Source organism: Oncorhynchus keta, chromosome 22 (genome assembly GCF_023373465.1).
Source record: "Oncorhynchus keta strain PuntledgeMale-10-30-2019 chromosome 22, Oket_V2, whole genome shotgun sequence".
NCBI lineage: Eukaryota > Metazoa > Chordata > Actinopteri > Salmoniformes > Salmonidae > Oncorhynchus > Oncorhynchus keta.
Genome location: NC_068442.1, coordinates 57387089 through 57415056, shown reverse-complemented (window position 1 = coordinate 57415056; position 27968 = coordinate 57387089). Strand labels below are relative to the sequence as shown.

Below are 27968 nucleotides of genomic sequence, written 5' to 3'. Positions count from 1 at the left end.
GACAACCGTTCCACAGAAAGACGGGCGCAATCGGAGCCACTGAGGTATAAGAAGAACCGTCGTGCTAATGACATACAATTAATAATAGTGGTATCTGCTGGTCGGTTGGGCTTGCCAGCTACATATGCGCATAAACTGTACAAAGTGCTTGAACTAAAACAAAAGACCTTTATTTTGAAAAGATGTCCAGCATAGACCCGGAAGAAGAGATGTTTTTCACGTTCATATTATGAGAACACGAATCCTGCAAACTGCTGCAAGCATTAATGTCTCTATTGGCCAAGACAATGTCGAGTAAGTACAAAGAGCTAGCTATTGAAGCATAACTGGCTTTTACAGGTGACAACATTAGCTTTATTTTCGAGCTAGCTATGTTGAGATTTCCAGCTCAAATGTACATTGCTGCTCGTGTTGCCATTGGCTCTGTTGTTGACAGCTGAAAATAGGCAAGTATTTATTTTCAATGCATGTAGTTTTATTTATCCGTTATTTTACCAGGTAAATTGACTGAGAACACGTTCTCATTTACAGCAAAGACCTGGGGAATAGTTACAGGGGAGAGGAGGGGGATTAATGAGACAATTGTAAACTGTGGATTATTAGGTGACCGTGATGGTTTTGAGGGGAAGATTGAGAATTTAGCCAGGACACAAGGGTTAACACCCCTACTATAAGTGCCATTGGAGCAGTTGAAATGTCCACCTGTGCAGTCTTCAATTATATTTTGGACCTTTTAGCAAATGCTGTTATCCAGGGCGACGACAGGAGCAGTTAGGGTTAAAGGTTAAGCGCCTTGCTCATGTTCGCTGACTTTTTCTATTAACCTAGTTGGCTCAGGGAGTGTCGAAACCAGCGACCTTTTGGTTACTGGCCCAAAGCTCTTAACAGCGAGGTTACGTGCCCCCCTTTAATAGACTTAAAATTATTATATTATATTAAAATACTCCCAATGTTGATCATTGTAGTGTCTGGTCATTGACCTTTAGCAGAATTATGTAATGCGGAAAGACAGCATTTGTTTTTGCATATCATGGCAGAGTTTTTGAACATCGGTGTCTGAATGGTGACCATTCTGTTTCTGCCCCCAGAGTTCCGTCTAGCAGTGGTCCAGCTACATGTGACGAAGGTCAAAACTGACAACCTCTCCAGAGCCCGGGGGCTGATCAAAGAAGCAGCTGCACAGGGGGCCAAATTGGTGGTCTTACCTGTGAGTACGCCACCCATTTTAATCTTCTGAAATGTGGTGATGGGCCACCCCCATGAGCCTGGTTCCTCTCTAGATGTCTTCCTTCTAGGGAGTTTTTCCTGGCCACTGTGCTCTCTCTTCTGCTTTTGTTGCTCTTTGTGGCCTAGGTGGGGGCTACTGTAAACCACTTTGTGGCCTAGGCGGGGGCTACTGTAAACCACTTTGTGGCCTAGGCGGGGGCTACTGTAAACCACTGTGGCCTAGGTGGGGGCTACTGTAAACCACTGTGGCCTAGGCGGGGGCTACTGTAAACCACTGTGGCCTAGGCGGGGGCTACTGTAAACCACTTTGTGGCCTAGGCGGGGGCTACTGTAAACCACTGTGGCCTAGGCGGGGGCTACTGTAAACCACTTTGTGGCCTAGGCGGGGGCTACTGTAAACCACTTTGTGGCCTAGGCGGGGGCTACTGTAAACCACTGTGGCCTAGGCGGGGGCTACTGTAAACCACTTTGTGGCCTAGGCGGGGGCTACTGTAAACCACTTTGTGGCCTAGGCGGGGGCTACTGTAAACCACTTTGTGGCCTAGGCGGGGCTACTGTAAACCACTTTGTGGCCTAGGCGGGGGCTACTGTAAACCACTTTGTGGCCTAGGCGAGGGCTACTGTAAACCACTTTGTGGCCTAGGCGAGGGCTACTGTAAACCACTTTGTGGCCTAGGCGGGGGCTACTGTAAACCACTTTGTGGCCTAGGCGGGGGCTACTGTAAACCACTTTGTGGCCTAGGCGGGGGCTACTCTAAACCACTTTGTGGCCTAGGCGGGGGCTACTGTAAACCACTTTGTGGCCTAGGCGGGGGCTACTGTAAACCACTTTGTGGCCTAGGCGGGGGCTACTGTAAACCACTTTGTGGCCTAGGCGGGGCTACTGTAAACCACTTTGTGGCCTAGGCGGGGGCTACTGTAAACCACTTTGTGACCTAGGCGGGGGCTACTGTAAACCACTTTGTGGCCTAGGCGGGGGCTACTGTAAACCACTTTGTGGCCTAGGCGGGGGCTACTGTAAACCACTTTGTGGCCTAGGCGGGGGCTACTGTAAACCACTTTGTGGCCTAGGCGGGGGCTACTGTAAACCACTTTGTGGCCTAGGCGGGGGCTACTGTAAACCACTTTGTGGCCTAGGCGGGGGCTACTGTAAACCACTTTGTGGCCTTGGCGGGGGCTACTGTAAACCACTTTGTGGCCTAGGCGGGGGCTACTGTAAACCACTTTGTGGCCTAGGCGGGGGCTACTGTAAACCACTTTGTGGCCTAGGCGGGGGCTACTGTAAACCACTTTGTGGCCTAGGCGGGGGCTACTGTAAACCACTTTGTGGCCTAGGCGGGGGCTACTGTAAACCACTTTGTGGCCTAGGCGGGGCTACTGTAAACCACTTTGTGGCCTAGGCGGGGGCTACTGTAAACCACTTTGTGGCCTAGGCGGGGGCTACTGTAAACCACTTTGTGGCCTAGGCGGGGGCTACTGTAAACCACTTTGTGGCAACTGCTGATGGGAAATATGATTTGATTTCCATCAGTGGAACAATTGATATTTATTTCCAGGAATTAATATTGACTTGTTTTATTGTTGATTGACTTCTCATTAGAAAGGTTACTGTGCCAGTTGTTTCCCATAATACCATCCAAACAGATTGATTATATTGACATGTACAGGAGTGCTTCAACTCCCCCTATGGAACTGGCTTCTTCCCTGAGTATGCAGAGAAGATCCCTGGAGAATCCAGTCAGGTTCTGTCTGAGGCAGCCAAGGAGAGCCAGGTGTATCTGGTGGGAGGTGAGAGGAACTCTGGACAGCCTGGTGGGACTGTCCCCGTAGCTGGACAGCCTGGTGGGACTGTCCCCGTAGCTGGACAGCCTGTTGGGACTGTCCCCGTAGCTGGACAGCCTGGTGGGACTGTCCCCGTAGCTGGACAGCCGTTGGGACTGTCCCCGTAGCTGGACAGCCTGGTGGGACTGTCCCCGTAGCTGGACAGCCGTTGGGACTGTCCCCGTAGCTGGACAGCCTGGTGGGACTGTCCCCGTAGCTGGACAGCCTGGTGGGACTGTCCCCGTAGCTGGACAGCCGTTGGGACTGTCCCCGTAGCTGGACAGCCGTTGGGACTGTCCCCGTAGCTGGACAGCCGTTGGGACTGTCCCCGTAGCTGGACAGCCGTTGGGACTGTCCCCGTAGCTGGACAGCCTGGTGGGACTGTCCCCGTAGCTGGACAGCCGTTGGGACTGTCCCCGTAGCTGGACAGCCTGTTGGGACTGTCCCCGTAGCTGGACAGCCTGTTGGGACTGTCCCCGTAGCTGGACAGCCGTTGGGACTGTCCCCGTAGCTGGACAGCCGGTGGGACTGTCCCCGTAGCTGGACAGCCTGGTGGGACTGTCCCCGTAGCTGGACAGCCGGTGGGACTGTCCCCGTAGCTGGACAGCCGTTGGGACTGTCCCCGTAGCTGGACAGCCGGTGGGACTGTCCCCGTAGCTGGACAGCCGTTGGGACTGTCCCCGTAGCTGGACAGCCTGTTGGGACTGTCCCCGTAGCTGGACAGCCTGTTGGGACTGTCCCCGTAGCTGGACAGCCGTTGGGACTGTCCCCGTAGCTGGACAGCCGGTGGGACTGTCCCCGTAGCTGGACAGCCTGGTGGGACTGTCCCCGTAGCTGGACAGCCTGGTGGGACTGTCCCCGTAGCTGGACAGCCTGGTGGGACTGTCCCCGTAGCTGGACAGCCGTTGGGACTGTCCCCGTAGCTGGACAGCCGTTGGGACTGTCCCCGTAGCTGGACAGCCGTTGGGACTGTCCCCGTAGCTGGACAGCCGTTGGGACTGTCCCCGTAGCTGGACAGCCGTTGGGACTGTCCCCGTAGCTGGACAGCCGTTGGGACTGTCCCCGTAGCTGGACAGCCGGTGGGACTGTCCCCGTAGCTGGACAGCCTGGTGGGACTGTCCCCGTAGCTGGACAGCCGTTGGGACTGTCCCCGTAGCTGGACAGCCTGGTGGGACTGTCCCCGTAGCTGGACAGCCGTTGGGACTGTCCTCGTAGCTGGACAGCCTGGTGGGACTGTCCCCGTAGCTGGACAGCCTGGTGGGACTGTCCCCATAGCTGGAAAACCGTTGGGACTGTCCCCGTAGCTGGACAGCCGGTGGGACTGTCCCCGTAGCTGGACAGCCGGTGGGACTGTCCCCGTAGCTGGACAGCCGTTGGGACTGTCCCCGTAGCTGGACAGCCTGGTGGGACTGTCCCCGTAGCTGGACAGCCTGTTGGGACTGTCCCCGTAGCTGGACAGCCATTAATATATGAGCTGTGTATTAATGAGCTGTGTATTAATGAGCTGTGTGTTAATGAGCTGTGTATTAATGAGCTGTGTATTAATGAGCTGTGTATTAATGAGCTGTGTGTTAATGAGCTGTGTATTAATGAGCTGTGTGTTAATGAGCTGTGTATTAATGAGCTGTGTGTTAATGAGCTGTGTATTAATGAGCTGTGTGTTAAACAGTGGGCTGTGATGTATTGGTGTATTCAGGCTCCATCCCTGAGGAGGATGATGGAGGGAAGCTGTATAACACCTGTCCAGTGTTTGGACCTGATGGCAACATGGTGCTCAAACACAGGAAGGTAGGAGGAACGCGGTGCTCAGACACAGGAAGGTAGGAACACGGTGCTCAGACACAGGAAGGTAGGAACACGGTGCTCAGACACAGGAAGGCAGGAGGAACACGGTGCTCAGACACAGGAAGGTAGGAACACGGTGCTCAGACACAGGAAGGTAGGAACACGGTGCTCAGACACAGGAAGGTAGGAGGAACACGGTGCTCAGACACAGGAAGGTAGGAGGAACACGGTGCTCAGACACAGGAAGGTAGGAGGAACGCGGTGCTCAGACACAGGAAGGTAGGAGGAACGCGGTGCTCAGACACAGGAAGGTAGGAACACGGTGCTCAGACACAGGAAGGTAGGAGGAACGCGGTGCTCAGACACAGGAAGGTAGGAGGAACGCGGTGCTCAGACACAGGAAGGTAGGAACACGGTGCTCAGACACAGGAAGGTAGGAACACGGTGCTCAGACACAGGAAGGTAGGAACACGGTGCTCAGACACAGGAAGGTAGGAACACGGTGCTCAGACACAGGAAGGTAGGAACACGGTGCTCAGACACAGGAAGGTAGGAACACGGTGCTCAGACACAGGAAGGTAGGAACACGGTGCTCAGACACAGGAAGGTAGGAACACGGTGCTCAGACACAGGAAGGTAGGAACACGGTGCTCAGACACAGGAAGGTAGGAACACGGTGCTCAGACACAGGAAGGTAGGAACACGGTGCTCAGACACAGGAAGGTAGGAACACGGTGCTCAGACACAGGAAGGTAGGAGGAACACGGTGCTCAGACACAGGAAGGTAGGAGGAACACGGTGCTCAGACACAGGAAGGTAGGAGGAACACTGTGCTCAGACACAGGAAGGCAGGAGGAACACGGTGCTCAGACACAGGAAGGTAGGAACACGGTGCTCAGACACAGGAAGGTAGGAGGAACACGGTGCTCAGACACAGGAAGGTAGGAACACGGTGCTCAGACACAGGAAGGTAGGAGGAACACGGTGCTCAGACACAGGAAGGTAGGAGGAACACGGTGCTCAGACACAGGAAGGTAGGAACAGGCACAATGGACATATACATGTATAACACATGCATACAGTATGACTCCAACTTTATGAGGGGAGAAATGCTTTCACAGGACACTAGCTGTATTTCATTGCCGTACATTCATATTTACCACTATTCCTCTTGAAGATCCACCTCTTTGACATCGACGTTCCAGGGAAGATCCGTTTCCAGGAGTCAGAGACGCTGAGCCCAGGGAGCAACCTGTCAGTGTTTGACACGCGTGAGTCTCTGAGTCCGCGTCCCAAATGGCACCCTATTCCCTATGTAGTCAAATCAAATTATATGTGCCACATGCGCCGAATACAACATGTGTAGATCTTACAGTGAAATGCTGACTTACAAGCCTCAGACTTCCAAGTGGCGCAGCGTTCTAATGTACTGCATCTCAGTGCAAGAGGCGTCACTACAGACCCTGGTTTGATTCCAGGCTGTATCACAACCAGCCGTGATTGGCAGTCACATGGGGCGGCGCACAATTGGCCCAGCGTCGTCCGGGTTTGGCCGGGGTAGGCCATCATTGTAAATAAGAATTTGTTCTTAACTGACTTGCCTCGTTAAATAAAACAATAAAACCAACAATGCAGTTAATAAAATATGTACAAGACTATATAAAGTTCCCTCTTCATGAATGTCTTGGGGTGCTTGGACCATGTTAGTTTGTTGGTGATGTGGACAACAACGAACTTGAAGCTCTCGACCCGCTCCACTACAGCCCCATCGATGTTAATGGGACGTGTTAAGCCCTCCTTTTCCTGTAGTCCACAATCAGCTCCTTTATCCTGCTCACATTGAGGGAGAGGTTGTTTTCCTTGCACCACACGGTCAGGTCTCTGACCTCCTCCCTTTAGGCTGTCTCATCGTTGTCGGTGACCACTGTTGTCATCAGCAAACTTAATGATGTGTTGGAATCGTGCATGGCCAGGAAGTACAGGAGGGGACTGAGCACGCACCCCTGAGGGGCCCCCATGTTGAGGATCAGTGTGGCGGATGTGTTGTTGCCTACCCTTACCACCTGGGGGCGGCCCATCAGGAAGTCCAGGATCCAGTTGCAGAGGGAGGTGTTTAGTCCCAGAGACCTTAGATTAGTGATGAGCTTTGAGGGCACTATGGTGTAGAATGCTGAGCTGTAGTCAATGAACAGCATTCTCACATAGGTGTTCCTTTTGTCCAGGTGGGAAAGGGCAGTGTGGAGTGAAGTTTAGATTGCTGTGGATCTGTTGGGGCGGTATGCGAATTGGAGTGGATCTAGGGTTTCCAGGATGATGGTGTTGATGTGAGCCATGACCAGCCTTTCAACGCACTTCATGGCTACCAAAGTGAGTGCTACGGGCGGTAGTTGTTTAAGCAGGTTACCTTCACTTTCTTGGGCACTGTGGTGGTCTGCTTGAAACATATAGGTAATACAGACTGGGTCAGGGAGAGGTTGAAAATGTCTGAGTACACGTCCTGGTAATCCGTCTGGCCCCGCAACCTTGTGAATGTTGACCTGTTTAAAGGTGTTGTTCGCATCTGCTACGGAGAGCGTGATCACACAGTCATCTGGAACAACTGGTGCTCTCATGCATGCTTCAGTGTTATTTGTCTCGAAGTGAGCATAAAAGGCATTCAGCCTGTCTGGTAGGCTCGCTCCACTGAGCAGCTCGCGGCTGGATTTCCCTTTGTTGTCTGTAATAGTTTGCAAGCCCTGCCACATCCAAGAGCATCAGAGCCGGTGTAGTATGATTCAATCTTAGTCCTGAATTGATGCTTTGCCTGGTTGATGGTTCGTCTGAGGGCATAATGGGATTCCTTATAAGCGTCCGGATTAGTGTCCCGCTCCTTGAAGTGGCAGCTCTAGTCTTTAGCTCAGTGTGAATGTTGCCTGTAATCCATGGCTTCTAGTTGGTGTATGTACAGTGGGGCAAAAAAGTATTTAGTCAGCCACCAATTGTGCAAGTTCTCCCACTTAAAAAGATGAGAGGCCTGTAAATTTCATCATAGGTACACTTCAACTATGACAGACAAAATGAGGGGGAAAAATCCAGAAAATCACATTGTAGGATTTTTAATGAATTTATTTGCAAATTATGGTGGAAAATAAGTATTTATTAAGTATTACACACTCTGTGTGTGGAGTAAAGGTGGTCTAGAGTTTTTTTCCCTCTGGTTGCACATGTGACATGCTGGTAGAAATGAGGTGAAACGGATTTAAGTTTTCCTGCATTAAAGTCCCCGGCCACTAGGAGCGCCACCTCTGGCTGAGCAGTTTGCTTATGGCCTTATACAGCTCGTTGAGTGTGGTCTTAGTGGCAGCATCGGTTTGTGGTGGTAAATCGACGGCTATGAAAAATATAGATGAAAACTCTCTTTGGTAAATAGTGTGGTGTACAGCTTATCATGAGGTACTCACCTCAGTCAAGCAGCTGTTATTGACAAATAGACTCAGATAGCCACCCCTTGTCTTAACGGATGCAGCCGATGCACGGAAAACCCAGACAACTGTATATGATCCTTGTCATCGTTCAGCCACGAAGCTGTGAAACATAAGATATTACAGTTTTTAATGTCCCGTTGGTCGGATAGTCTTGAACGGAGCTCATCCAGTTTATTCTCCAATGATTGCACGTTGGCCAATGGGACGGATGGTCGAGGTGGGTTACGACGAATTGTGCACTTCTTTTGACCAGTAATATGGTGCCACTTGGGACGCAACGCTTTTCACATAGTGTCACCTCCAAACCTGCATTGTAGCATGCTGGGTATAGTCTGGTAAGTTACTGTGTATTGGGTTAACTCTAACCCCGTGTTACTGTGTATTGGGTTAACTCTAACCCTGTGTTACTGTGTATTGGGTTAACTCTAACCCTGTGTTACTGTGTATTGGGTTAACTCTAACCCCGTGTTACTGTGTATTGGGTTAACTCTAACCCCGTGTTACTGTGTATTGGGTTAACTCTAACCCTGTGTTACTGTGTATTGGGTTAACTCTAACCCCGTGTTACTGTGTATTGGGTTAACTCTAACCCCGTGTTACTGTGTATTGGGTTAACTCTAACCCTGTGTTACTGTGTATTGGGTTAACTCTAACCCCGTGTTACTGTGTATTGGGTTAACTCTAACCCCGTGTTACTGTGTATTGGGTTAACTCTAACCCCGTGTTACTGTGTATTGGGTTAACTCTAACTATCCCTTCTCTGTCATGTCTCCTCCAGCATACTGTAGGGTGGGTGTAGGGATCTGCTATGACATAAGGTTTGCAGAGCTGGCCCAACTCTACTCTAAGAAAGGTGAGGGTAACATGGTGTCTTACCAACCTGGTAACCATTGTAGGTAGAGGGGCAGAAAGGATCCCAAAGGGGCATGTATATAAAACCAATATGAAGCAGGGAATGTATTGAAGTTGTAATGAATGAACAGTGAGGATGTTGTTGTTATCTGTGTTCAGGATGCCAACTATTGGTCTACCCTGGAGCCTTCAACATGACCACCGGGCCGGCCCACTGGGAACTGCTGCAGAGAGGAAGGTTGGTGAACATCTTAGAAAACCAAAGGTTTAGGAAACCAGTTTCTATTAAGTCATTTTCCATTTTTAAAACCATTTGCTGTGTCCTGCTCACTGGCTCTTTTCTGCCCACGCCGTCCTAAAGGCTGAGCGACACCGGTAGAGTCATGCCGCCTACAGGCTGAGGGACACCGGTAGAGTCATGCCGTCTAAAGGCTGAGCGACACCGGTAGAGTCATACCGTCTAAAGGCTGAGCGACACCGGTAGAGTCATACCGTCTAAAGGCTGAGAGACACCGGTAGAGTCATGACGTCTAAAGGCTGAGCGACACCGGTAGAGTCATGCCGTCTCAAGGCTGAGAGACACCGGTAGAGTCATGCCGTCTCAAGGCTGAGAGACACCGGTAGAGTCATGCCGTCTCAAGGCTGAGAGACACCGGTAGAGTCATGCCGTCTAAAGGCTGAGAGACACCGGTAGAGTCATGCCGTCTAAAGGCTGAGTGACACCGGTAGAGTCATGCCGTCCTAAAGGCTGAGAGACACCGGTAGAGTCATGCCGTCTAAAGGCTGAGCGACACCTGTAGTCATGCCGTCCTAAAGGCTGAGCGACACCTGTAGTCATGCCGTCCTAAAGGCTGAGCGACACCGGTAGAGTCATGCCGTCCTAAAGGCTGAGCGACACCGGTAGAGTCATGCCGTCCTAAAGGCTGAGACACCGGTAGAGTCATGCCGTTCTAAAGGCTGAGCGACACCGGTAGAGTCATGCCGTCCTAAAGGCTGAGAGACACCGGTAGAGTCATGCCGTCTAAAGGCTGAGAGACACCGGTAGAGTCATGCCGTCCTAAAGGCTGAGACACCGGTAGAGTCATGCCGTCCTAAAGGCTGAGAGACACCGGTAGAGTCATGCCGTCTAAAGGCTGAGAGACACCGGTAGAGTCATGCCGTCTAAAGGCTGAGAGACATCGGTAGAGTCATGCCGTCTAAAGGCTGAGCGACATCGTAGAGTCATGCCGTCTAAAGGCTGAGCGACACCGGTAGAGTCATGCTGTCCTAAAGGCTGAGCGACACCGGTAGAGTCATGCCGTTCTAAAGGCTGAGCGACACTGGTAGAGTCATGCCGTCCTAAAGGCTGAGAGACACCGGTAGAGTCATGCCGTCCTAAAGGCTGAGAGACACCGGTAGAGTCATGCCGTCTAAAGGCTGAGAGACATCGGTAGAGTCATGCCGTCTAAAGGCTGAGCGACATCGTAGAGTCATGCCGTCTAAAGGCTGAGCGACACCGGTAGAGTCATGCTGTCCTAAAGGCTGAGAGACACCGGTAGAGTCATGCTGTCCTAAAGGCTGAGAGACACCGGTAGAGTCATACCGTCTAAAGGCTGAGAGACACCGGTAGAGTCATGACGTCTAAAGGCTGAGCGACACCGGTAGAGTCATGCTGTCCTAAAGGCTGAGAGACACCGGTAGAGTCATGCTGTCCTAAAGGCTGAGCGACACCGGTAGAGTCATACCGTCTAAAGGCTGAGAGACACCGGTAGAGTCATGACGTCTAAAGGCTGAGCGACACCGGTAGAGTCATGCCGTCTCAAGGCTGAGAGACACCGGTAGAGTCATGCCGTCTAAAGGCTGAGTGACACCGGTAGAGTCATGCCGTCTAAAGGCTGAGTGACACCGGTAGAGTCATGCCGTCTAAAGGCTGAGTGACACCGGTAGAGTCATGCCGTCCTAAAGGCTGAGAGACACCGGTAGAGTCATGCCGTCTAAAGGCTGAGCGACACCGGTAGAGTCATGCCGTCCTAAAGGCTGAGAGACACCGGTAGAGTCATGCCGTCTAAAGGCTGAGAGACACCGGTAGAGTCATGCCGTCCTAAAGGCTGAGACACCGGTAGAGTCATGCCGTCCTAAAGGCTGAGAGACACCGGTAGAGTCATGCCGTCTAAAGGCTGAGAGACACCGGTAGAGTCATGCCGTCTAAAGGCTGAGAGACATCGGTAGAGTCATGCCGTCTAAAGGCTGAGCGACATCGGTAGAGTCATGCCGTCTAAAGGCTGAGCGACATCGTAGAGTCATGCCGTCTAAAGGCTGAGCGACACCGGTAGAGTCATGCTGTCCTAAAGGCTGAGAGACACCGGTAGAGTCATGCCGTTCTAAAGGCTGAGCGACACCGGTAGAGTCATGCCGTCCTAAAGGCTGAGAGACACCGGTAGAGTCATGCCGTCCTAAAGGCTGAGACACCGGTAGAGTCATGCCGTTCTAAAGGCTGAGCGACACCGGTAGAGTCATGCCGTCCTAAAGGCTGAGAGACACCGGTAGAGTCATGCCGTCTAAAGGCTGAGAGACACCGGTAGAGTCATGCCGTCCTAAAGGCTGAGACACCGGTAGAGTCATGCCGTCCTAAAGGCTGAGAGACACCGGTAGAGTCATGCCGTCTAAAGGCTGAGAGACACCGGTAGAGTCATGCCGTCTAAAGGCTGAGCGACACCGGTAGAGTCATGCCGTCTAAAGGCTGAGCGACATCGTAGAGTCATGCCGTCTAAAGGCTGAGCGACACCGGTAGAGTCATGCCGTCTAAAAGGCTGAGAGACACCGGTAGAGTCATGCCGTCCTAAAGGCTGAGACACCGGTAGAGTCATGCCGTCCTAAAGGCTGAGAGACACCGGTAGAGTCATGCCGTCCTAAAGGCTGAGCGACACCGGTAGAGTCGTGCCGTCTAAAGGCTGAGCGACACCGGTAGAGTCATGCCGTCCTAAAGGCTGAGACACCGGTAGAGTCATGCCGTTCTAAAGGCTGAGCGACACCGGTAGAGTCATGCCGTCCTAAAGGCTGAGCGACACCGGTAGAGTCATGCCGTCTAAAGGCTGAGCGACACCGGTAGAGTCATGCCGTCCTAAAGGCTGAGCGACACCGGTAGAGTCATGCCGTCTAAAGGCTGAGCGACACCGGTAGAGTCATGCTGTCCTAAAGGCTGAGAGACACCGGTAGAGTCATGCCGTCTAAAGGCTGAGAGACATCGGTAGAGTCATGCCATCTAAAGGCTGAGCGACATCGGTAGAGTCATGCCGTCCTAAAGGCTGAGCGACACCGGTAGAGTCATGCCGTCCTAAAGGCTGAGAGACACCGGTAGAGTCATGCCGTCTAAAGGCTGAGCGACACCGGTAGAGTCATGCCGTCCTAAAGGCTGAGAGACACCGGTAGAGTCATGCCGTCTAAAGGCTGAGAGACACCGGTAGAGTCATGCCGTCCTAAAGGCTGAGACACCGGTAGAGTCATGCCGTCCTAAAGGCTGAGAGACACCGGTAGAGTTATGCCGTCTAAAGGCTGAGAGACATCGGTAGAGTCATGCCGTCTAAAGGCTGAGCGACATCGTAGAGTCATGCCGTCTAAAGGCTGAGAGACACCGGTAGAGTCATGCCGTCCTAAAGGCTGAGACACCGGTAGAGTCATGCCGTCTAAAGGCTGAGAGACACCGGTAGAGTCATGCCGTCTAAAGGCTGAGAGACATCGGTAGAGTCATGCCGTCTAAAGGCTGAGCGACATCGTAGAGTCATGCCGTCTAAAGGCTGAGCGACACCGGTAGAGTCATGCTGTCCTAAAGGCTGAGAGACACCGGTAGAGTCATGCCGTTCTAAAGGCTGAGCGACACCGGTAGAGTCATGCCGTCCTAAAGGCTGAGAGACACCGGTAGAGTCATGCCGTCCTAAAGGCTGAGACACCGGTAGAGTCATGCCTTCTAAAGGCTGAGCGACACCGGTAGAGTCATGCCGTCTAAAGGCTGAGAGACACCGGTAGAGTCATGCCGTCTAAAGGCTGAGAGACACCGGTAGAGTCATGCCGTCCTAAAGGCTGAGAGACAAAGGCTGAGCGACACCGGTAGAGTCATGCCGTCTAAAGGCTGAGCGACATCGTAGAGTCATGCCGTCTAAAGGCTGAGCGACACCGGTAGAGTCATGCTGTCCTAAAGGCTGAGAGACACCGGTAGAGTCATGCCGTCCTAAAGGCTGAGACACCGGTAGAGTCATGCCGTCCTAAAGGCTGAGAGACACCGGTAGAGTCATGCCGTCCTAAAGGCTGAGCGACACCGGTAGAGTCGTGCCGTCTAAAGGCTGAGCGACACCGGTAGAGTCATGCCGTCCTAAAGGCTGAGACACCGGTAGAGTCATGCCGTTCTAAAGGCTGAGCGACACCGGTAGAGTCATGCCGTCCTAAAGGCTGAGCGACACCGGTAGAGTCATGCCGTCTAAAGGCTGAGAGACACCGGTAGAGTCATGCCGTCCTAAAGGCTGAGAGACACCGGTAGAGTCATGCCGTCTAAAGGCTGAGAGACATCGGTAGAGTCATGCCGTCTAAAGGCTGAGCGACATCGGTAGAGTCATACCGTCTAAAGGCTGAGCGACACCGGTAGAGTCATGACGTCTAAAGGCTGAGCGACACCGGTAGAGTCATGCCGTCTCAAGGCTGAGAGACACCGGTAGAGTCATGCCGTCTAAAGGCTGAGTGACACCGGTAGAGTCATGCCGTCTAAAGGCTGAGAGACACCGGTAGAGTCATGCCGTCTAAAGGCTGAGTGACACCGGTAGAGTCATGCCGTCCTAAAGGCTGAGAGACACCGGTAGAGTCATGCCGTCTAAAGGCTGAGCGACACCGGTAGAGTCATGCCGTCCTAAAGGCTGAGAGACACCGGTAGAGTCATGCCGTCTAAAGGCTGAGAGACACCGGTAGAGTCATGCCGTCCTAAAGGCTGAGACACCGGTAGAGTCATGCCGTCCTAAAGGCTGAGAGACACCGGTAGAGTCATGCCGTCTAAAGGCTGAGAGACACCGGTAGAGTCATGCCGTCTAAAGGCTGAGAGACATCGGTAGAGTCATGCCGTCTAAAGGCTGAGCGACATCTAAAGGCTGAGCGACATCGTAGAGTCATGCCGTCTAAAGGCTGAGCGACACCGGTAGAGTCATGCTGTCCTAAAGGCTGAGAGACACCGGTAGAGTCATGCCGTTCTAAAGGCTGAGCGACACCGGTAGAGTCATGCCGTCCTAAAGGCTGAGAGACACCGGTAGAGTCATGCCGTCCTAAAGGCTGAGACACCGGTAGAGTCATGCCTTCTAAAGGCTGAGCGACACCGGTAGAGTCATGCCGTCTAAAGGCTGAGAGACACCGGTAGAGTCATGCCGTCTAAAGGCTGAGAGACACCGGTAGAGTCATGCCGTCTAAAGGCTGAGCGACACCGGTAGAGTCATGCCGTCTAAAGGCTGAGCGACATCGTAGAGTCATGCCGTCTAAAGGCTGAGCGACACCGGTAGAGTCATGCTGTCCTAAAGGCTGAGAGACACCGGTAGAGTCATGCCGTCCTAAAGGCTGAGACACCGGTAGAGTCATGCCGTCCTAAAGGCTGAGAGACACCGGTAGAGTCATGCCGTCCTAAAGGCTGAGCGACACCGGTAGAGTCGTGCCGTCTAAAGGCTGAGCGACACCGGTAGAGTCATGCCGTCCTAAAGGCTGAGACACCGGTAGAGTCATGCCGTTCTAAAGGCTGAGCGACACCGGTAGAGTCATGCCGTCCTAAAGGCTGAGCGACACCGGTAGAGTCATGCCGTCTAAAGGCTGAGCGACACCGGTAGAGTCATGCCGTCTAAAGGCTGAGCGACACCGGTAGAGTCATGCCGTCCTAAAGGCTGAGCGACACCGGTAGAGTCATGCCGTCCTAAAGGCTGAGAGACACCGGTAGAGTCATGCCGTCTAAAGGCTGAGAGACATCGGTAGAGTCATGCCGTCTAAAGGCTGAGAGACATCGGTAGAGTCATGCCGTCTAAAGGCTGAGCGACATCGGTAGAGTCATGCCGTCCTAAAGGCTGAGCGACACCGGTAGAGTCATGCTGTCCTAAAGGCTGAGAGACACCGGTAGAGTCATGCCGTCTAAAGGCTGAGAGACATCGGTAGAGTCATGCCGTCTAAAGGCTGAGCGACATCGGTAGAGTCATGCCGTCCTAAAGGCTGAGCGACACCGGTAGAGTCATGCCGTCCTAAAGGCTGAGAGACACCGGTAGAGTCATGCCGTCTAAAGGCTGAGAGACACCGGTAGAGTCATGCCGTCCTAAAGGCTGAGAGACACCGGTAGAGTCATGCCGTCTAAAGGCTGAGAGACATCGGTAGAGTCATGCCGTCTAAAGGCTGAGCGACATCGGTAGAGTCATGCCGTCCTAAAGGCTGAGCGACACCGGTAGAGTCATGCCATCCTAAAGGCTGAGCGACACCGGTAGAGTCATGCCGTCCTAAAGGCTGAGCGACACCGGTAGAGTCATGCCGTCTAAAGGCTGAGCGACACCGGTAGAGTCATGCCGTCTCAAGGCTGAGAGACACCGGTAGAGTCATGCCGTCTCAAGGCTGAGAGACACCGGTAGAGTCATGCCGTCTAAAGGCTGAGAGACACCGGTAGAGTCATGCCGTCCTAAAGGCTGAGAGACACCGGTAGAGTCATACCGTCTAAAGGCTGAGAGACATCGGTAGAGTCATACCGTCTAAAGGCTGAGAGACATCGGTAGAGTCATGCCGTCTAAAGGCTGAGCGACACCGGTAGAGTCATGCCGTCCTAAAGGCTGAGCGACACCGGTAGAGTCATGCCGTCCTAAAGGCTGAGCGACACCGGTAGAGTCATGCCGTCCTAAAGGCTGAGAGACACCGGTAGAGTCATGCCGTCTAAAGGCTGAGAGACACCGGTAGAGTCATGCCGCCTAAAGGCTGAGAGACACCGGTAGAGTCATGCCGTCCTAAAGGCTGAGAGACACCGGTAGAGTCATGCCGTCCTAAAGGCTGAGCGACACCGGTAGAGTCATGCCGTCTCAAGGCTGAGCGACACCGGTAGAGTCATGCCGTCTCAAGGCTGAGCGACACCGGAAGAGTCATGCCGTCTCAAGGCTGAGCGACACCGGAAGAGTCATGCCGTCTAAAGGCTGAGAGACACCGGTAGAGTCATGCCGTCTAAAGGCTGAGAGACACCGGTAGAGTCATGCCGTCTCAAGGCTGAGCGACACCATGCTGTGTTGTCATGTGTTGCTGCCTTGCTATGTTGTTGTCTTCGGTCTCTCTTCATGTAGTGTTGTTGTCTCTCTTGTCGTGATGTGTATTTTGTCCTAAATGTTGATTCCCAGCCCCGTCCCTGCAGGAGGCCTTTTGGAAGGCCGTCAGTGTAAATAAGAAATTGTGTGTATTACTACTGGTCATTGATTATGGATTGCCATTATCATTAGTATGTATCTATTTATCCTGCTACCGGTCACTATTACTCCTCTTTACATGTGTATATATACTCAGCAAAAAAGAAACGTCCTCTCACTGTCAACTGCGTTTGTTTTCAGCCAACTTAAGAGGTGTAAATATTTGTATGAACATAACAAGATTCAACAACAGACATAAACTGAACAAGTTCCACAGACATGTGACTAACAGAAATTGAATAATGTGTCCCTGAACAAAGAAGGGGTCAAAATCAAAAGTAACAGTCAGTATCTGGTGTGGCCACCAGCTGCATTAAGTACTGCAGTGCATCTCCTCCTCATGGACTGCACCAGATTTTCCAGTTCTTACTCTGAGATGTTACCCCACTCTTTCACCAAGGCACCTGCAAGTTCCCGGACATTTCTGTGAGGAATGGCCCTAGCCCTCACCCTCCGATATAACAGGTCCCAGACGTGCTCACTGGAATTGAGATCCGGGCTCTTCGCTGGCCATGGTAGAACTGACATTCCTGTCTTGCAGGAAATCATGAACAGAACGAGCAGTATGGCTGGTGGCATTGTCATGCTGGAGGGTCATGTCAGGATAAGCCTGCAGGAAGGGTACCGCATGAGGGAGGAGGATGTCTTCCCTGTAACGCACAGCATTGAAATTGCCTGCAATGACAACAAGCTCAGTCCGATGATGCTGTGACACACCGCCCCAGACCATGACGGACCCTCCACCTCCAAATCGATCCCGCTCCAGAGTACAGGCCTCGGCGTAACGCTCATTCCTTCGACAAATGCAAAACTTACCATCACCCCCGGTGAGACAAAACCGTGACTTGTCAGTGAAGAGCACTTTTTGCCAGTCCTGTCTGGTCCAGCGACGGTGGGTTTGTGCCTATATGCAACGTTGTTGCCGGTGATGTCTGGTGAGGACCTGCCTTACAACAGGCCTACAAGTCCTCAGTCCAGCCTCTCTCAGCCTTTTGCAGACAGTCTGAGCACTGATGGAGGGATTGTGCGTTCCTGGTGTATCTCGGGCAGTTGTTGGTGCCATCCTGTACCTGTCCCGCAGGTGTGATGTTCGGATGTACCGATCCTGTGCAGGTGTTGTTACACGTGGTCTGCCACTGCGAGGACGATCAGCTGTCCGTCCTGTCTCCCTGTAGCGCTGTCTTAGGCGTCTCACAGTACGGACATTGCAATTTATTGCCCTGGCCACATCTGCAGTCCTCATGCCTCCTTGCAGCATGCCTAAGGCACATTCACACAGATGAGCAGGGATCCTGGGCATCTTTCTTTGTGTTTTTCAGAGTCAGTAGAAAGGCTTCTTTAGTGTCCTAAGTTTTCATAACTGTGACCTTATTTGCCTACCGTCTGTAAGCTGTTAGTGTCTTAACGACCGTTCCACAGGTGCATGTTCATTAATTGTTTATGGTTCATTGAACAAGCATTGGGAAACAGTGTTTAAACCCTTTACAATGAAGATCTGTGAAGTTATTTGGATTTTTACAAATTATCTTTGAAAGACAGGGACCTGAAAAGGGGAGGTTTCTTTTTTTGCTGAGTTTATTACCATTAGTATCTATCTATTTATCCTGCTACTGGACGCTATATTAGTCCTGTTTACATGTACACTACCGTTAAAAAGTTTGGGGTCACTGAAATTTAGAAGGTCAGTTTCCCGGAGTCGCCTCTTCATTGTTGACGTTGAGACTGCTGTTTTGCTGGTACTATTTAATGAAGCTGCCAGTTGAGGACTTGTGAAGCCTCTTTCTCAAACTAGACACTCTAATGTACTTGTCCTCTTGCTCAGTTGTGTACCGGGGCCTCCCACTCCTCTTTCTATTCTGGTTAGAGCCAGTTTGCTCTGTTCTGTAAAGGGAGCGTTGTATGAGATCTTTAGTTTCTTGGCAATTTCTCGCATGGAATAGCCTTAATTTGTTCAGAACAAGAATAGACTGATGAGTTTCAGAACAAAGTTATTTGTTTTTGGCCATTTTGAGCCTGTAATCGAACCCACAAATGCTGATGCTCCAGATACTCAACTAGTCTAAAGAAGGACAGTTTTATTGCTTCTTTAATTAGGACAACAGTTTTAATCTGTGTTAACATAATTGCAGAAGTGTTTTCTAATGATCAATTAGCCTTTTAAAATGATCAACTTGGATTAGCTAACACAATGTGCCACTGGAACACAGGAGTGATGGTTTCTGATAATGGGCCTGATATTCCATTTTAAAAAATCTGCTGTTTCCAGCTACAATAGTCATTTACAACATAACAATGTTTACACTGTATTTCTGATTTTCTTTTCAAAAACAAGGACATTTCTAAGTGACCCCAAACTTTTGAACGGTAGTGTATATATTATCGTAGTATTTATATATTCCTGCTACCAGTCACTTTTCAGCCCTGTTTCCATGTATATCCTGCTGTCACGCACAGACTCACACTAACACTCACAGACTCACACTAACACTCACAGACTCACACTAACACTCACAGACTCACACTAACACTCACAGACTCACACTAACACTCACAGACTCACACTAACACTCACAGACTCACACTAACACTCACAGACTCACACTAACACTCACAGACTCACACTAACACTCACAGACTCACACTAACACTCACAGACTCACACTAACACTCACAGACTCACACTAACACTCACAGACTCACACTAACACTCACAGACTCACACTAACACTCACAGACTCACACTAACACTCACAGACTCACACTAACACTCACAGACTCACACTAACACTCACAGACTCACACTAACACTCACAGACTCACACTCACAGACTCACACTCACAGACTCACACTAACACTCACAGACTCACACTAACACTCACAGACTCACACTAACACTCACAGACTCACACTAACACTCACAGACTCACACTAACACTCACAGACTCACACTAACACTCAGACTCACTAACACACAGACTCACACTAACACTCACAGACTCACACTAACACTCACAGACTCACACTAACACTCACAGACTCACACTAACACTCACAGACTCACACTAACACTCACAGACTCACACTCACACACTCACAGACTCACACTAACACTCACAGACTCACACTAACACTCACAGACTCACACTAACACTCACAGACTCACACTAACACTCACAGACTCACACTAACACTCACAGACTCACACTAACACTCACAGACTCACACTAACACTCACAGACTCACACTAACACTCACAGACTCACACTAACACTCACAGACTCACACTAACACTCACAGACTCGGCCTCCCGAGTGGCGCAGTGGTCTAAGGCACTACATCGCAGTGATCAGAGATCCTGGTTCGTGTCTGGGCTCAGATCCTGGTTCGTGTCTGGGCTCAGATCCTGGTTCGTGTCTGGGCTCAGATCCTGGTTCGTGTCCGGGCTCAGATCCTGGTTCGTGTCCGGGCTCAGATCCTGGTTCGTGTCCGGGCTCAGATCCTGGTTCGTGTCCGGGCTCAGATCCTGGTTCGTGTCCGGGCTCAGATCCTGGTTCGTGTCCGGGCTCAGATCTTGGTTCGTGTCCGGGCTCAGATCTTGGTTCGTGTCCGGGCTCAGATCTTGGTTCGTGTCCGGGCTCAGATCTTGGTTCGTGTCCGGGCTCAGATCTTGGTTCGTGTCCGGGCTCAGATCCTGGTTCGTGTCCGGGCTCAGATCCTGGTTCGTGTCCGGGCTCAGATCCTGGTTCGTGTCCGGGCTCAGATCCTGGTTCGTGTCCGGGCTCAGATCCTGGTTCGTGTCCGGGCTCAGATCTTGGTTCGTGTCCGGGCTCAGATCCTGGTTCGTGTCCGGGCTCAGATCCTGGTTCGTGTCCGGGCTCAGATCCTGGTTCGTGTCCGGGCTCAGATCCTGGTTCGTGTCCGGGCTCAGATCCTGGTTCGTGTCCGGGCTCAGATCCTGGTTCGTGTCCGGGTTAGTGGAGGGTTTGGCCTGCAGGGATGTTCTTGTCCCATCGCACTCTAGCGACTCCTGTGGCGGGCCAGGCGCAGAAATAAAATTAACCACCCACAGACTCACATACACACAACCTCCACCACTTATGCTGCTGCCATACAGTGTCTACCAGTGTCTGTCTCCTAACCCCTAGCTACATGTACATACAGTGTCTGTCTCCCAACCCCTAGCTACATGTACATACAGTGTCTGTCTCCTAACCCCTAGCTACATGTACCTACAGTGTCTGTCTCCTAAACCCCTAGCTACATGTACATACAGTGTCTGTCTCCTAAACCCTATCTACATGTACATACAGTGTCTGTCTCCTAACCCCTAGCTACATGTACATACAGTGTCTGTCTCCTAACCCCTAGCTACATGTACATAGTGTCTGTCTCCTAACCCCTAGCTACATGTACATAGTGTCTGTCTCCTAACCCCTAGCTACATGTACATACAGTGTCTGTCTCTTAACCCCTAGCTACATGTACATACAGTGTCTGTCTCTAACCCCTAGCTACATGTACATACAGTGTCTGTCTCCTAACCCCTAGCTACATGTACATACAGTGTCTGTCTCCTAACCCCTAGCTACATGTACATAGTGGCTGTCTCCTAACCCCTAGCTACATGTACATACAGTGTCTGTCTCCTAACCCCTAGCTACATGTACATAGTGGCTGTCTCCTAACCCCTAGCTACATGTACATACAGTGTCTGTCTCCTAACCCCTAGCTACATGTACATAGTGTCTGTCTCCTAACCCCTAGCTACATGTACATACAGTGTCTGTCTCCTAACCCCTAGCTACATGTACATAGTGTCTGTCTCCTAACCCCTAGCTACATGTACATAGTGTCTGTCTCCTAACCCCTAGCTACATGTACCTACAGTGTCTACCAGTGTCTTTCTCTGCAAATTTGGTACTGGCCCAGACCCAAAATGTAGCTTCTACAATATTGATATTAAATAGTGAACTGTTGGGTCGGGTTGCAAGTTAAGCATTTCATGTCATTGCATGTGACAACTTAAACTTGAATTGTGCAAAAATGTAAGCCACCAGCAGGGGGTGTCTGAAACACACCGAACAGCAGACAGATGGCAGATGAACTGTAGAGCAACATTTGCTGTGTGTGGTCCTTAACTCACACTCTTGTCTGTCTCTTGTCTCTCTCCTTACCAGAGCGGTTGATAACCAGGTGTACGTGGCCACGGCTTCCCCTGCCAGAGATGAGACCGCCTCCTACGTGGCCTGGGGTCACAGCACTGTTGTTAGTCCCTGGTGAGTACTAGACAGCCTGGGGGTCACAGTACTGTTGTTAGTCCCTGGTGAGTACTAGACAGCCTGGGGTCACAGCACTGTTGTTAGTCCCTGGTGAGTACTAGACAGCCTGGGGGTCACAGCACTGTTGTTAGTCCCTGGTGAGTACTAGACAGCCTGGGGGTCACAGTACTGTTGTTAGTCCCTGGTGAGTACTAGACTGCCTGGGGTCACAGCACTGTTGTTAGTCCCTGGTGAGTACTAGACTGCCTGGGGTCACAGCACTGTTGTTAGTCCCTGGTGAGTACTAGACTGCCTGGGGTCACAGCACTGTTGTTAGTCCCTGGTGAGTACTAGACTGCCTGGGGGTCACAGTACTGTTGTTAGTCCCTGGTGAGTACTAGACTGCCTGGGGGTCACAGTACTGTTGTTAGTCCCTGGTGAGTACTAGACTGCCTGGGGGTCACAGTACTGTTGTTAGTCCCTGGTGAGTACTAGACAGCCTGGGGTCACAGTACTGTTGTTAGTCCCTGGTGAGTACTAGACAGCCTGGGGTCACAGCACTGTTGTTAGTCCCTGGTGAGTACTAGACAGCCTGGGGGTCACAGTACTGTTGTTAGTCCCTGGTGAGTACTAGACAGCCTGGGGGTCACAGTACTGTTGTTAGTCCCTGGTGAGTACTAGACAGCCTGGGGGTCACAGTACTGTTGTTAGTCCCTGGTGAGTACTAGACAGCCTGGGGGTCACAGTACTGTTGTTAGTCCCTGGTGAGTACTAGACAGCCTGGGGGTCACAGTACTGTTGTTAGTCCCTGGTGAGTACTAGACAGCCTGGGGGTCACAGTACTGTTGTTAGTCCCTGGTGAGTACTAGACAGCCTGGGGGTCACAGTACTGTTGTTAGTCCCTGGTGAGTACTAGACAGCCTGGGGTCACAGTACTGTTGTTAGTCCCTGGTGAGTACTAGACAGCCTGGGGGTCACAGTACTGTTGTTAGTCCCTGGTGAGTATTAGACAGCCTGGGGGTCACAGCACTATTGTTAGTCCCTGGTGAGTACTAGACAGCCTGGGGTCACAGTACTGTTGTTAGTCCCTGGTGAGTACTAGACAGCCTGGGGTCACAGTACTGTTGTTAGTCCCTGGTGAGTACTAGACAGCCTGGGGTCACAGTACTGTTGTTAGTCCCTGGTGAGTACTAGACAGCCTGGGGTCACAGTACTGTTGTTAGTCCCTGGTGAGTACTAGACAGCCTGGGGTCACAGTACTGTTGTTAGTCCCTGGTGAGTACTAGACAGCCTGGGGTCACAGCACTGTTGTTAGTCCCTGGTGAGTACTAGACAGCCTGGGGGTCACAGCACTGTTGTTAGTCCCTGGTGAGTACTAGACAGCCTGGGGGTCACAGTACTGTTGTTAGTCCCTGGTGAGTACTAGACAGCCTGGGGTCACAGCACTGTTGTTAGTCCCTGGTGAGTACTAGACTGCCTGGGGTCACAGCACTGTTGTTAGTCCCTGGTGAGTACTAGACTGCCTGGGGTCACAGCACTGTTGTTAGTCCCTGGTGAGTACTAGACTGCCTGGGGTCACAGCACTGTTGTTAGTCCCTGGTGAGTACTAGACTGCCTGGGGTCACAGCACTGTTGTTAGTCCCTGGTGAGTACTAGACTGCCTGGGGTCACAGCACTTTGGTAGTCCCTGGTGAGTACTAGACAGCCTGGGGGTCACAGTACTGTTGTTAGTCCCTGGTGAGTACTAGACAGCCTGGGGTCACAGTACTGTTGTTAGTCCCTGGTGAGTACTAGACAGCCTGGGGTCACAGCACTGTTGTTAGTCCCTGGTGAGTACTAGACAGCCTGGGGGTCACAGCACTGTTGTTAGTCCCTGGTGAGTACTAGACAGCCTGGGGGTCACAGTACTGTTGTTAGTCCCTGGTGAGTATTAGACAGCCTGGGGTCACAGCACTGTTGTTAGTCCCTGGTGAGTATTAGACAGCCTGGGGGTCACAGTACTGTTGTTAGTCCCTGGTGAGTACTAGACAGCCTGGGGGTCACAGTACTGTAGTTAGTCCCTGGTGAGTACTAGACAGCCTGGGGTCACAGTACTGTTGTTAGTCCCTGGTGAGTACTAGACAGCCTGGGGGTCACAGTACTGTTGTTAGTCCCTGGTGAGTACTAGACAGCCTGGGGGTCAGTACTGTTAGTCCCTGGTGAGTACTAGACAGCCTGGGGGTCACAGTACTGTTGTTAGTCCCTGGTGAGTACTAGACAGCCTGGGGGTCACAGTACTGTTGTTAGTCCCTGGTGAGTACTAGACAGCCTGGGGTCACAGCACTGTTGTTAGTCCCTGGTGAGTACTAGACAGCCTGGGGGTCACAGCACTGTTGTTAGTCCCTGGTGAGTACTAGACAGCCTGGGGGTCACAGTACTGTTGTTAGTCCCTGGTGAGTACTAGACAGCCTGGGGGTCACAGTACTGTTGTTAGTCCCTGGTGAGTACTAGACAGCCTGGGGTCACAGTACTGTTGTTAGTCCCTGGTGAGTACTAGACAGCCTGGGGGTCACAGTACTGTTGTTAGTCCCTGGTGAGTACTAGACAGCCTGGGGGTCACAGTACTGTTGTTAGTCCCTGGTGAGTACTAGACAGCCTGGGGGTCACAGTACTGTTGTTAGTCCCTGGTGAGTACTAGACAGCCTGGGGTCACAGTACTGTTGTTAGTCCCTGGTGAGTACTAGACAGCCTGGGGGTCACAGTACTGTTGTTAGTCCCTGGTGAGTACTAGACAGCCTGGGGGTCACAGTACTGTTGTTAGTCCCTGGTGAGTACTAGACAGCCTGGGGGTCACAGTACTGTTGTTAGTCCCTGGTGAGTACTAGACAGCCTGGGGGTCACAGTACTGTTGTTAGTCCCTGGTGAGTACTAGACAGCCTGGGGGTCACAGTACTGTTGTTAGAGACCAGTCCTGTCCTTTGTGCAGAATGTGTTTTATTGGATGTGTGATGTGATTGAAATCATCTCTAACAGTTATTTCATCATGACAGGGGAGAGGTGATATCTAAGGCAGGGTCTGAAGAGACTGTTGTTTACGCAGACATTGGTGAGTGGTACCGGAGTGGTTCAGTGTGATTGAGTGGTCCTGAACCTCTTTGTGAACCAGCACTATTATCCATTATCTAATGTAACTGTAGTTTGAGCCAGCATCATTATCCATTATCTAATGTAACTGTAGTTTGAGCCAGCATCATTATCCATTATCTAATGTAACTGTAGTTTGAGCCAGCATCATTATCCATTGTGACTAATGTAACTGTAGTTTGAGCCAGCATCATTATCCATTATCTAATGTAACTGTAGTTTGAGCCAGCATCATTATCCATTATCTAATGTAACTGTAGTTTGAGCCAGCATCATTATCCATTATCTAATGTAACTGTAGTTTGAGCCAGCATCATTATCCATTATCTAATGTAACTGTAGTTTGAGCCAGCATCATTATCCATTATCTAATGTAACTGTAGTTTGAGCCAGCATCATTATCCATTATCTAATGTAACTGTAGTTTGAGCCAGCATCATTATCCATTGTGACTAATGTAACTGTAGTTTGAGCCAGCATCATTATCCATTATCTAATGTAACTGTAGTTTGAGCCAGCATCATTATCCATTATCTAATGTAACTGTGGTTTGAGCCAGCATCATTATCCATTATCTAATGTAACTGTAGTTTGAGCCAGCATCATTATCCATTATCTAATGTAACTGTAGTTTGAGCCAGCATCATTATCCATTATCTAATGTAACTGTAGTTTGAGCCAGCATCATTATCCATTGTGACTAATGTAACTGTAGTTTGAGCCAGCATCATTATCCATTATCTAATGTAACTGTAGTTTGAGCCAGCATCATTATCCATTATCTAATGTAACTGTAGTTTGAGCCAGCATCATTATCCATTATCTAATGTAACTGTAGTTTGAGCCAGCATCATTATCCATTATCTAATGTAACTGTAGTTTGAGCCAGCATCATTATCCATTATCTAATGTAACTGTAGTTTGAGCCAGCATCATTATCCATTGTGACTAATGTAACTGTAGTTTGAGCCAGCATCATTATCCATTATCTAATGTAACTGTAGTTTGAGCCAGCATCATTATCCATTATCTAATGTAACTGTAGTTTGAGCCAGCATCATTATCCATTATCTAATGTAACTGTAGTTTGAGCCAGCATCATTATCCATTATCTAATGTAACTGTAGTTTGAGCCAGCATCATTATCCATTATCTAATGTAACTGTAGTTTGAGCCAGCATCATTATCCATTGTGACTAATGTAACTGTAGTTTGAGCCAGCATCATTATCCATTATCTAATGTAACTGTAGTTTGAGCCAGCATCATTATCCATTATCTAATGTAACTGTAGTTTGAGCCAGCATCATTATCCATTATCTAATGTAACTGTAGTTTGAGCCAGCATCATTATCCATTGTGACCAATGTAACTGTAGTTTACTTTAGCTGATCAGTGTCCTGACCTCTCCCTATGTGGTCTGTGTGTTTTTCAGACCTGCAGTATTTGGCCAACGTTCGTCAACAGATCCCCATCACAGCCCAACGCCGCAGTGACCTCTACACTGTGAACGCAGTGCAGGAGGGATGAACTTTAACCCCTGAACCCTTAGCTATGAGGAACTGAGGCAATCATTAGTTACAGTAAACAGACCTGTCTATTCTTGGTGAGAAATTGATAGCTGGAGAATGAGTGTTGGCTACACAGCTGTTTGTGCCTACAATACATGACTCCACTGTGACCTACAGTGGAGTAACAGTAGCAGCTGTGGAACCAGTAAATCTAGTCTGATTTTGAAGGTGCATGTAATAAAGCAGAATATCTTCGATGGAACCATTTTACACAAAGAGGATGTATGTCCTCTCTAATTTAAACAAAGAGGATGTATGTCCTCTCTAATTTACACATAGAGGATGAATGTCCTCTAATTTAAACAAAGAGGATGTATGTCCTCTCTAATTTAAACAAAGAGGATGTATGTCCTCTCTAATTTAAACAAAGAGGATGTATGTCCTCTCTAATTTAAACAAAGAGGATGTATGTCCTCTCTAATTTAAACAAAGAGGATGCATGTCCTCTCTAATTTAAACAGAGGATGAATGTCCTCTCTAATTTAAACAGAGGATGAATGTCCTCTCTAATTTAAACAAAGAGGATGAATGTCATCTCTAATTTAAACAAAGAGGATGTATGTCCTCTCTAATTTACACAAAGAGTATGTATGTCCTCTCTAATTTACACAAAGAGGATGCATGTCATCTCTAATTTAAACAAAGATTTATATTCTTAGTATAACATGTCTCATCTGTTTTCAAATCTACATCCAGTTCAATTAAATTAATTTTTTCCAAGAAATACTCATTCTGTCTGCTCTGTTCTTGTTCTCTGATTTAGAAAGACGACCTGGTTTAAAACATCAGCTATTCTGAGCATCGCCAGTGGCTGTAGACTATTTCAATATCTTTATCATGACAAGATCAAAACGCATCAAACAGACGAGATGCATCACAACCGGTTTGTTTCTATTAATTCTGCAGCAAACGCACAGTATCGGTCTATAACAAAGATCATTATTGCTGCACGAAACAGTATCTTTATATAACAAAGATCCATAATTGTCATGTCGTGCCGTGTGTAGAGAGAAATAGGAAGTGAGGTGGTAGGAGTGGTCCTTCTGTAGCTCAGTTGGTAGAGCATGGCGCTTGTAATGCCAGGGTAGTGGGTTCGATTCCCGGGACCACCCATACGTAGAATGTATGCACACATGACTGTAAGTCGCTTTGGATAAAAGCGTCTGCTAAATGGCATATATTATTATATTATTGGTACTGTAGGTACCTGGCCATTGTAAGAACAGTGATGGTCAACGTGATCCAAACAACAGTAAGCAACACTATCATTATTATACACTCGTATTCACTTACAGGCAATCTGCAGTTGCTTCATCCGTACCCATTGATTCTTGACGAATAAATGCCGCTTAGTTCAACTGTCTTACCCCATCAGAACCCAAAATATTAGGGCTCTATTCAATCAGCTCTGCTTTAGCCTGCATCAGTGGAGGCTGCAGAGGGGAG

The 27968-nt window shown here is 50.1% G+C and overlaps 1 protein-coding gene across 1 annotated transcript; it reads left to right on the top strand.

Annotated features, from left to right (window-relative positions):
• On the top strand, positions 1-27252 carry nit2 (nitrilase family, member 2). Its single transcript, XM_052475761.1, has 10 exons — positions 1-294; positions 1089-1207; positions 2895-3015; positions 4745-4836; positions 6011-6104; positions 9076-9150; positions 9309-9387; positions 21749-21847; positions 24859-24914; positions 26387-27252. The coding sequence occupies exons 1-10, from the start codon at positions 267-269 to the stop codon at positions 26479-26481; spliced, it is 858 nt and encodes a 285-aa protein (XP_052331721.1). The 5' UTR covers positions 1-266; the 3' UTR covers positions 26482-27252.
• The last annotated feature ends 716 nt before the right edge of the window (positions 27253-27968 follow it).

Excerpts from the sequence above, each read along its gene's own strand:
- nit2 (XM_052475761.1), top strand. The coding sequence starts at position 267 with ATGTCTCTATTGGCCAAGACAATGTCGA. Across the intron at positions 4,837-6,010 it reads TGGTGCTCAAACACAGGAAG|ATCCACCTCTTTGACATCGA; the intron begins GTAGGAGGAACG and ends TTCCTCTTGAAG. Across the intron at positions 24,915-26,386 it reads TGTTGTTTACGCAGACATTG|ACCTGCAGTATTTGGCCAAC; the intron begins GTGAGTGGTACC and ends TGTGTTTTTCAG.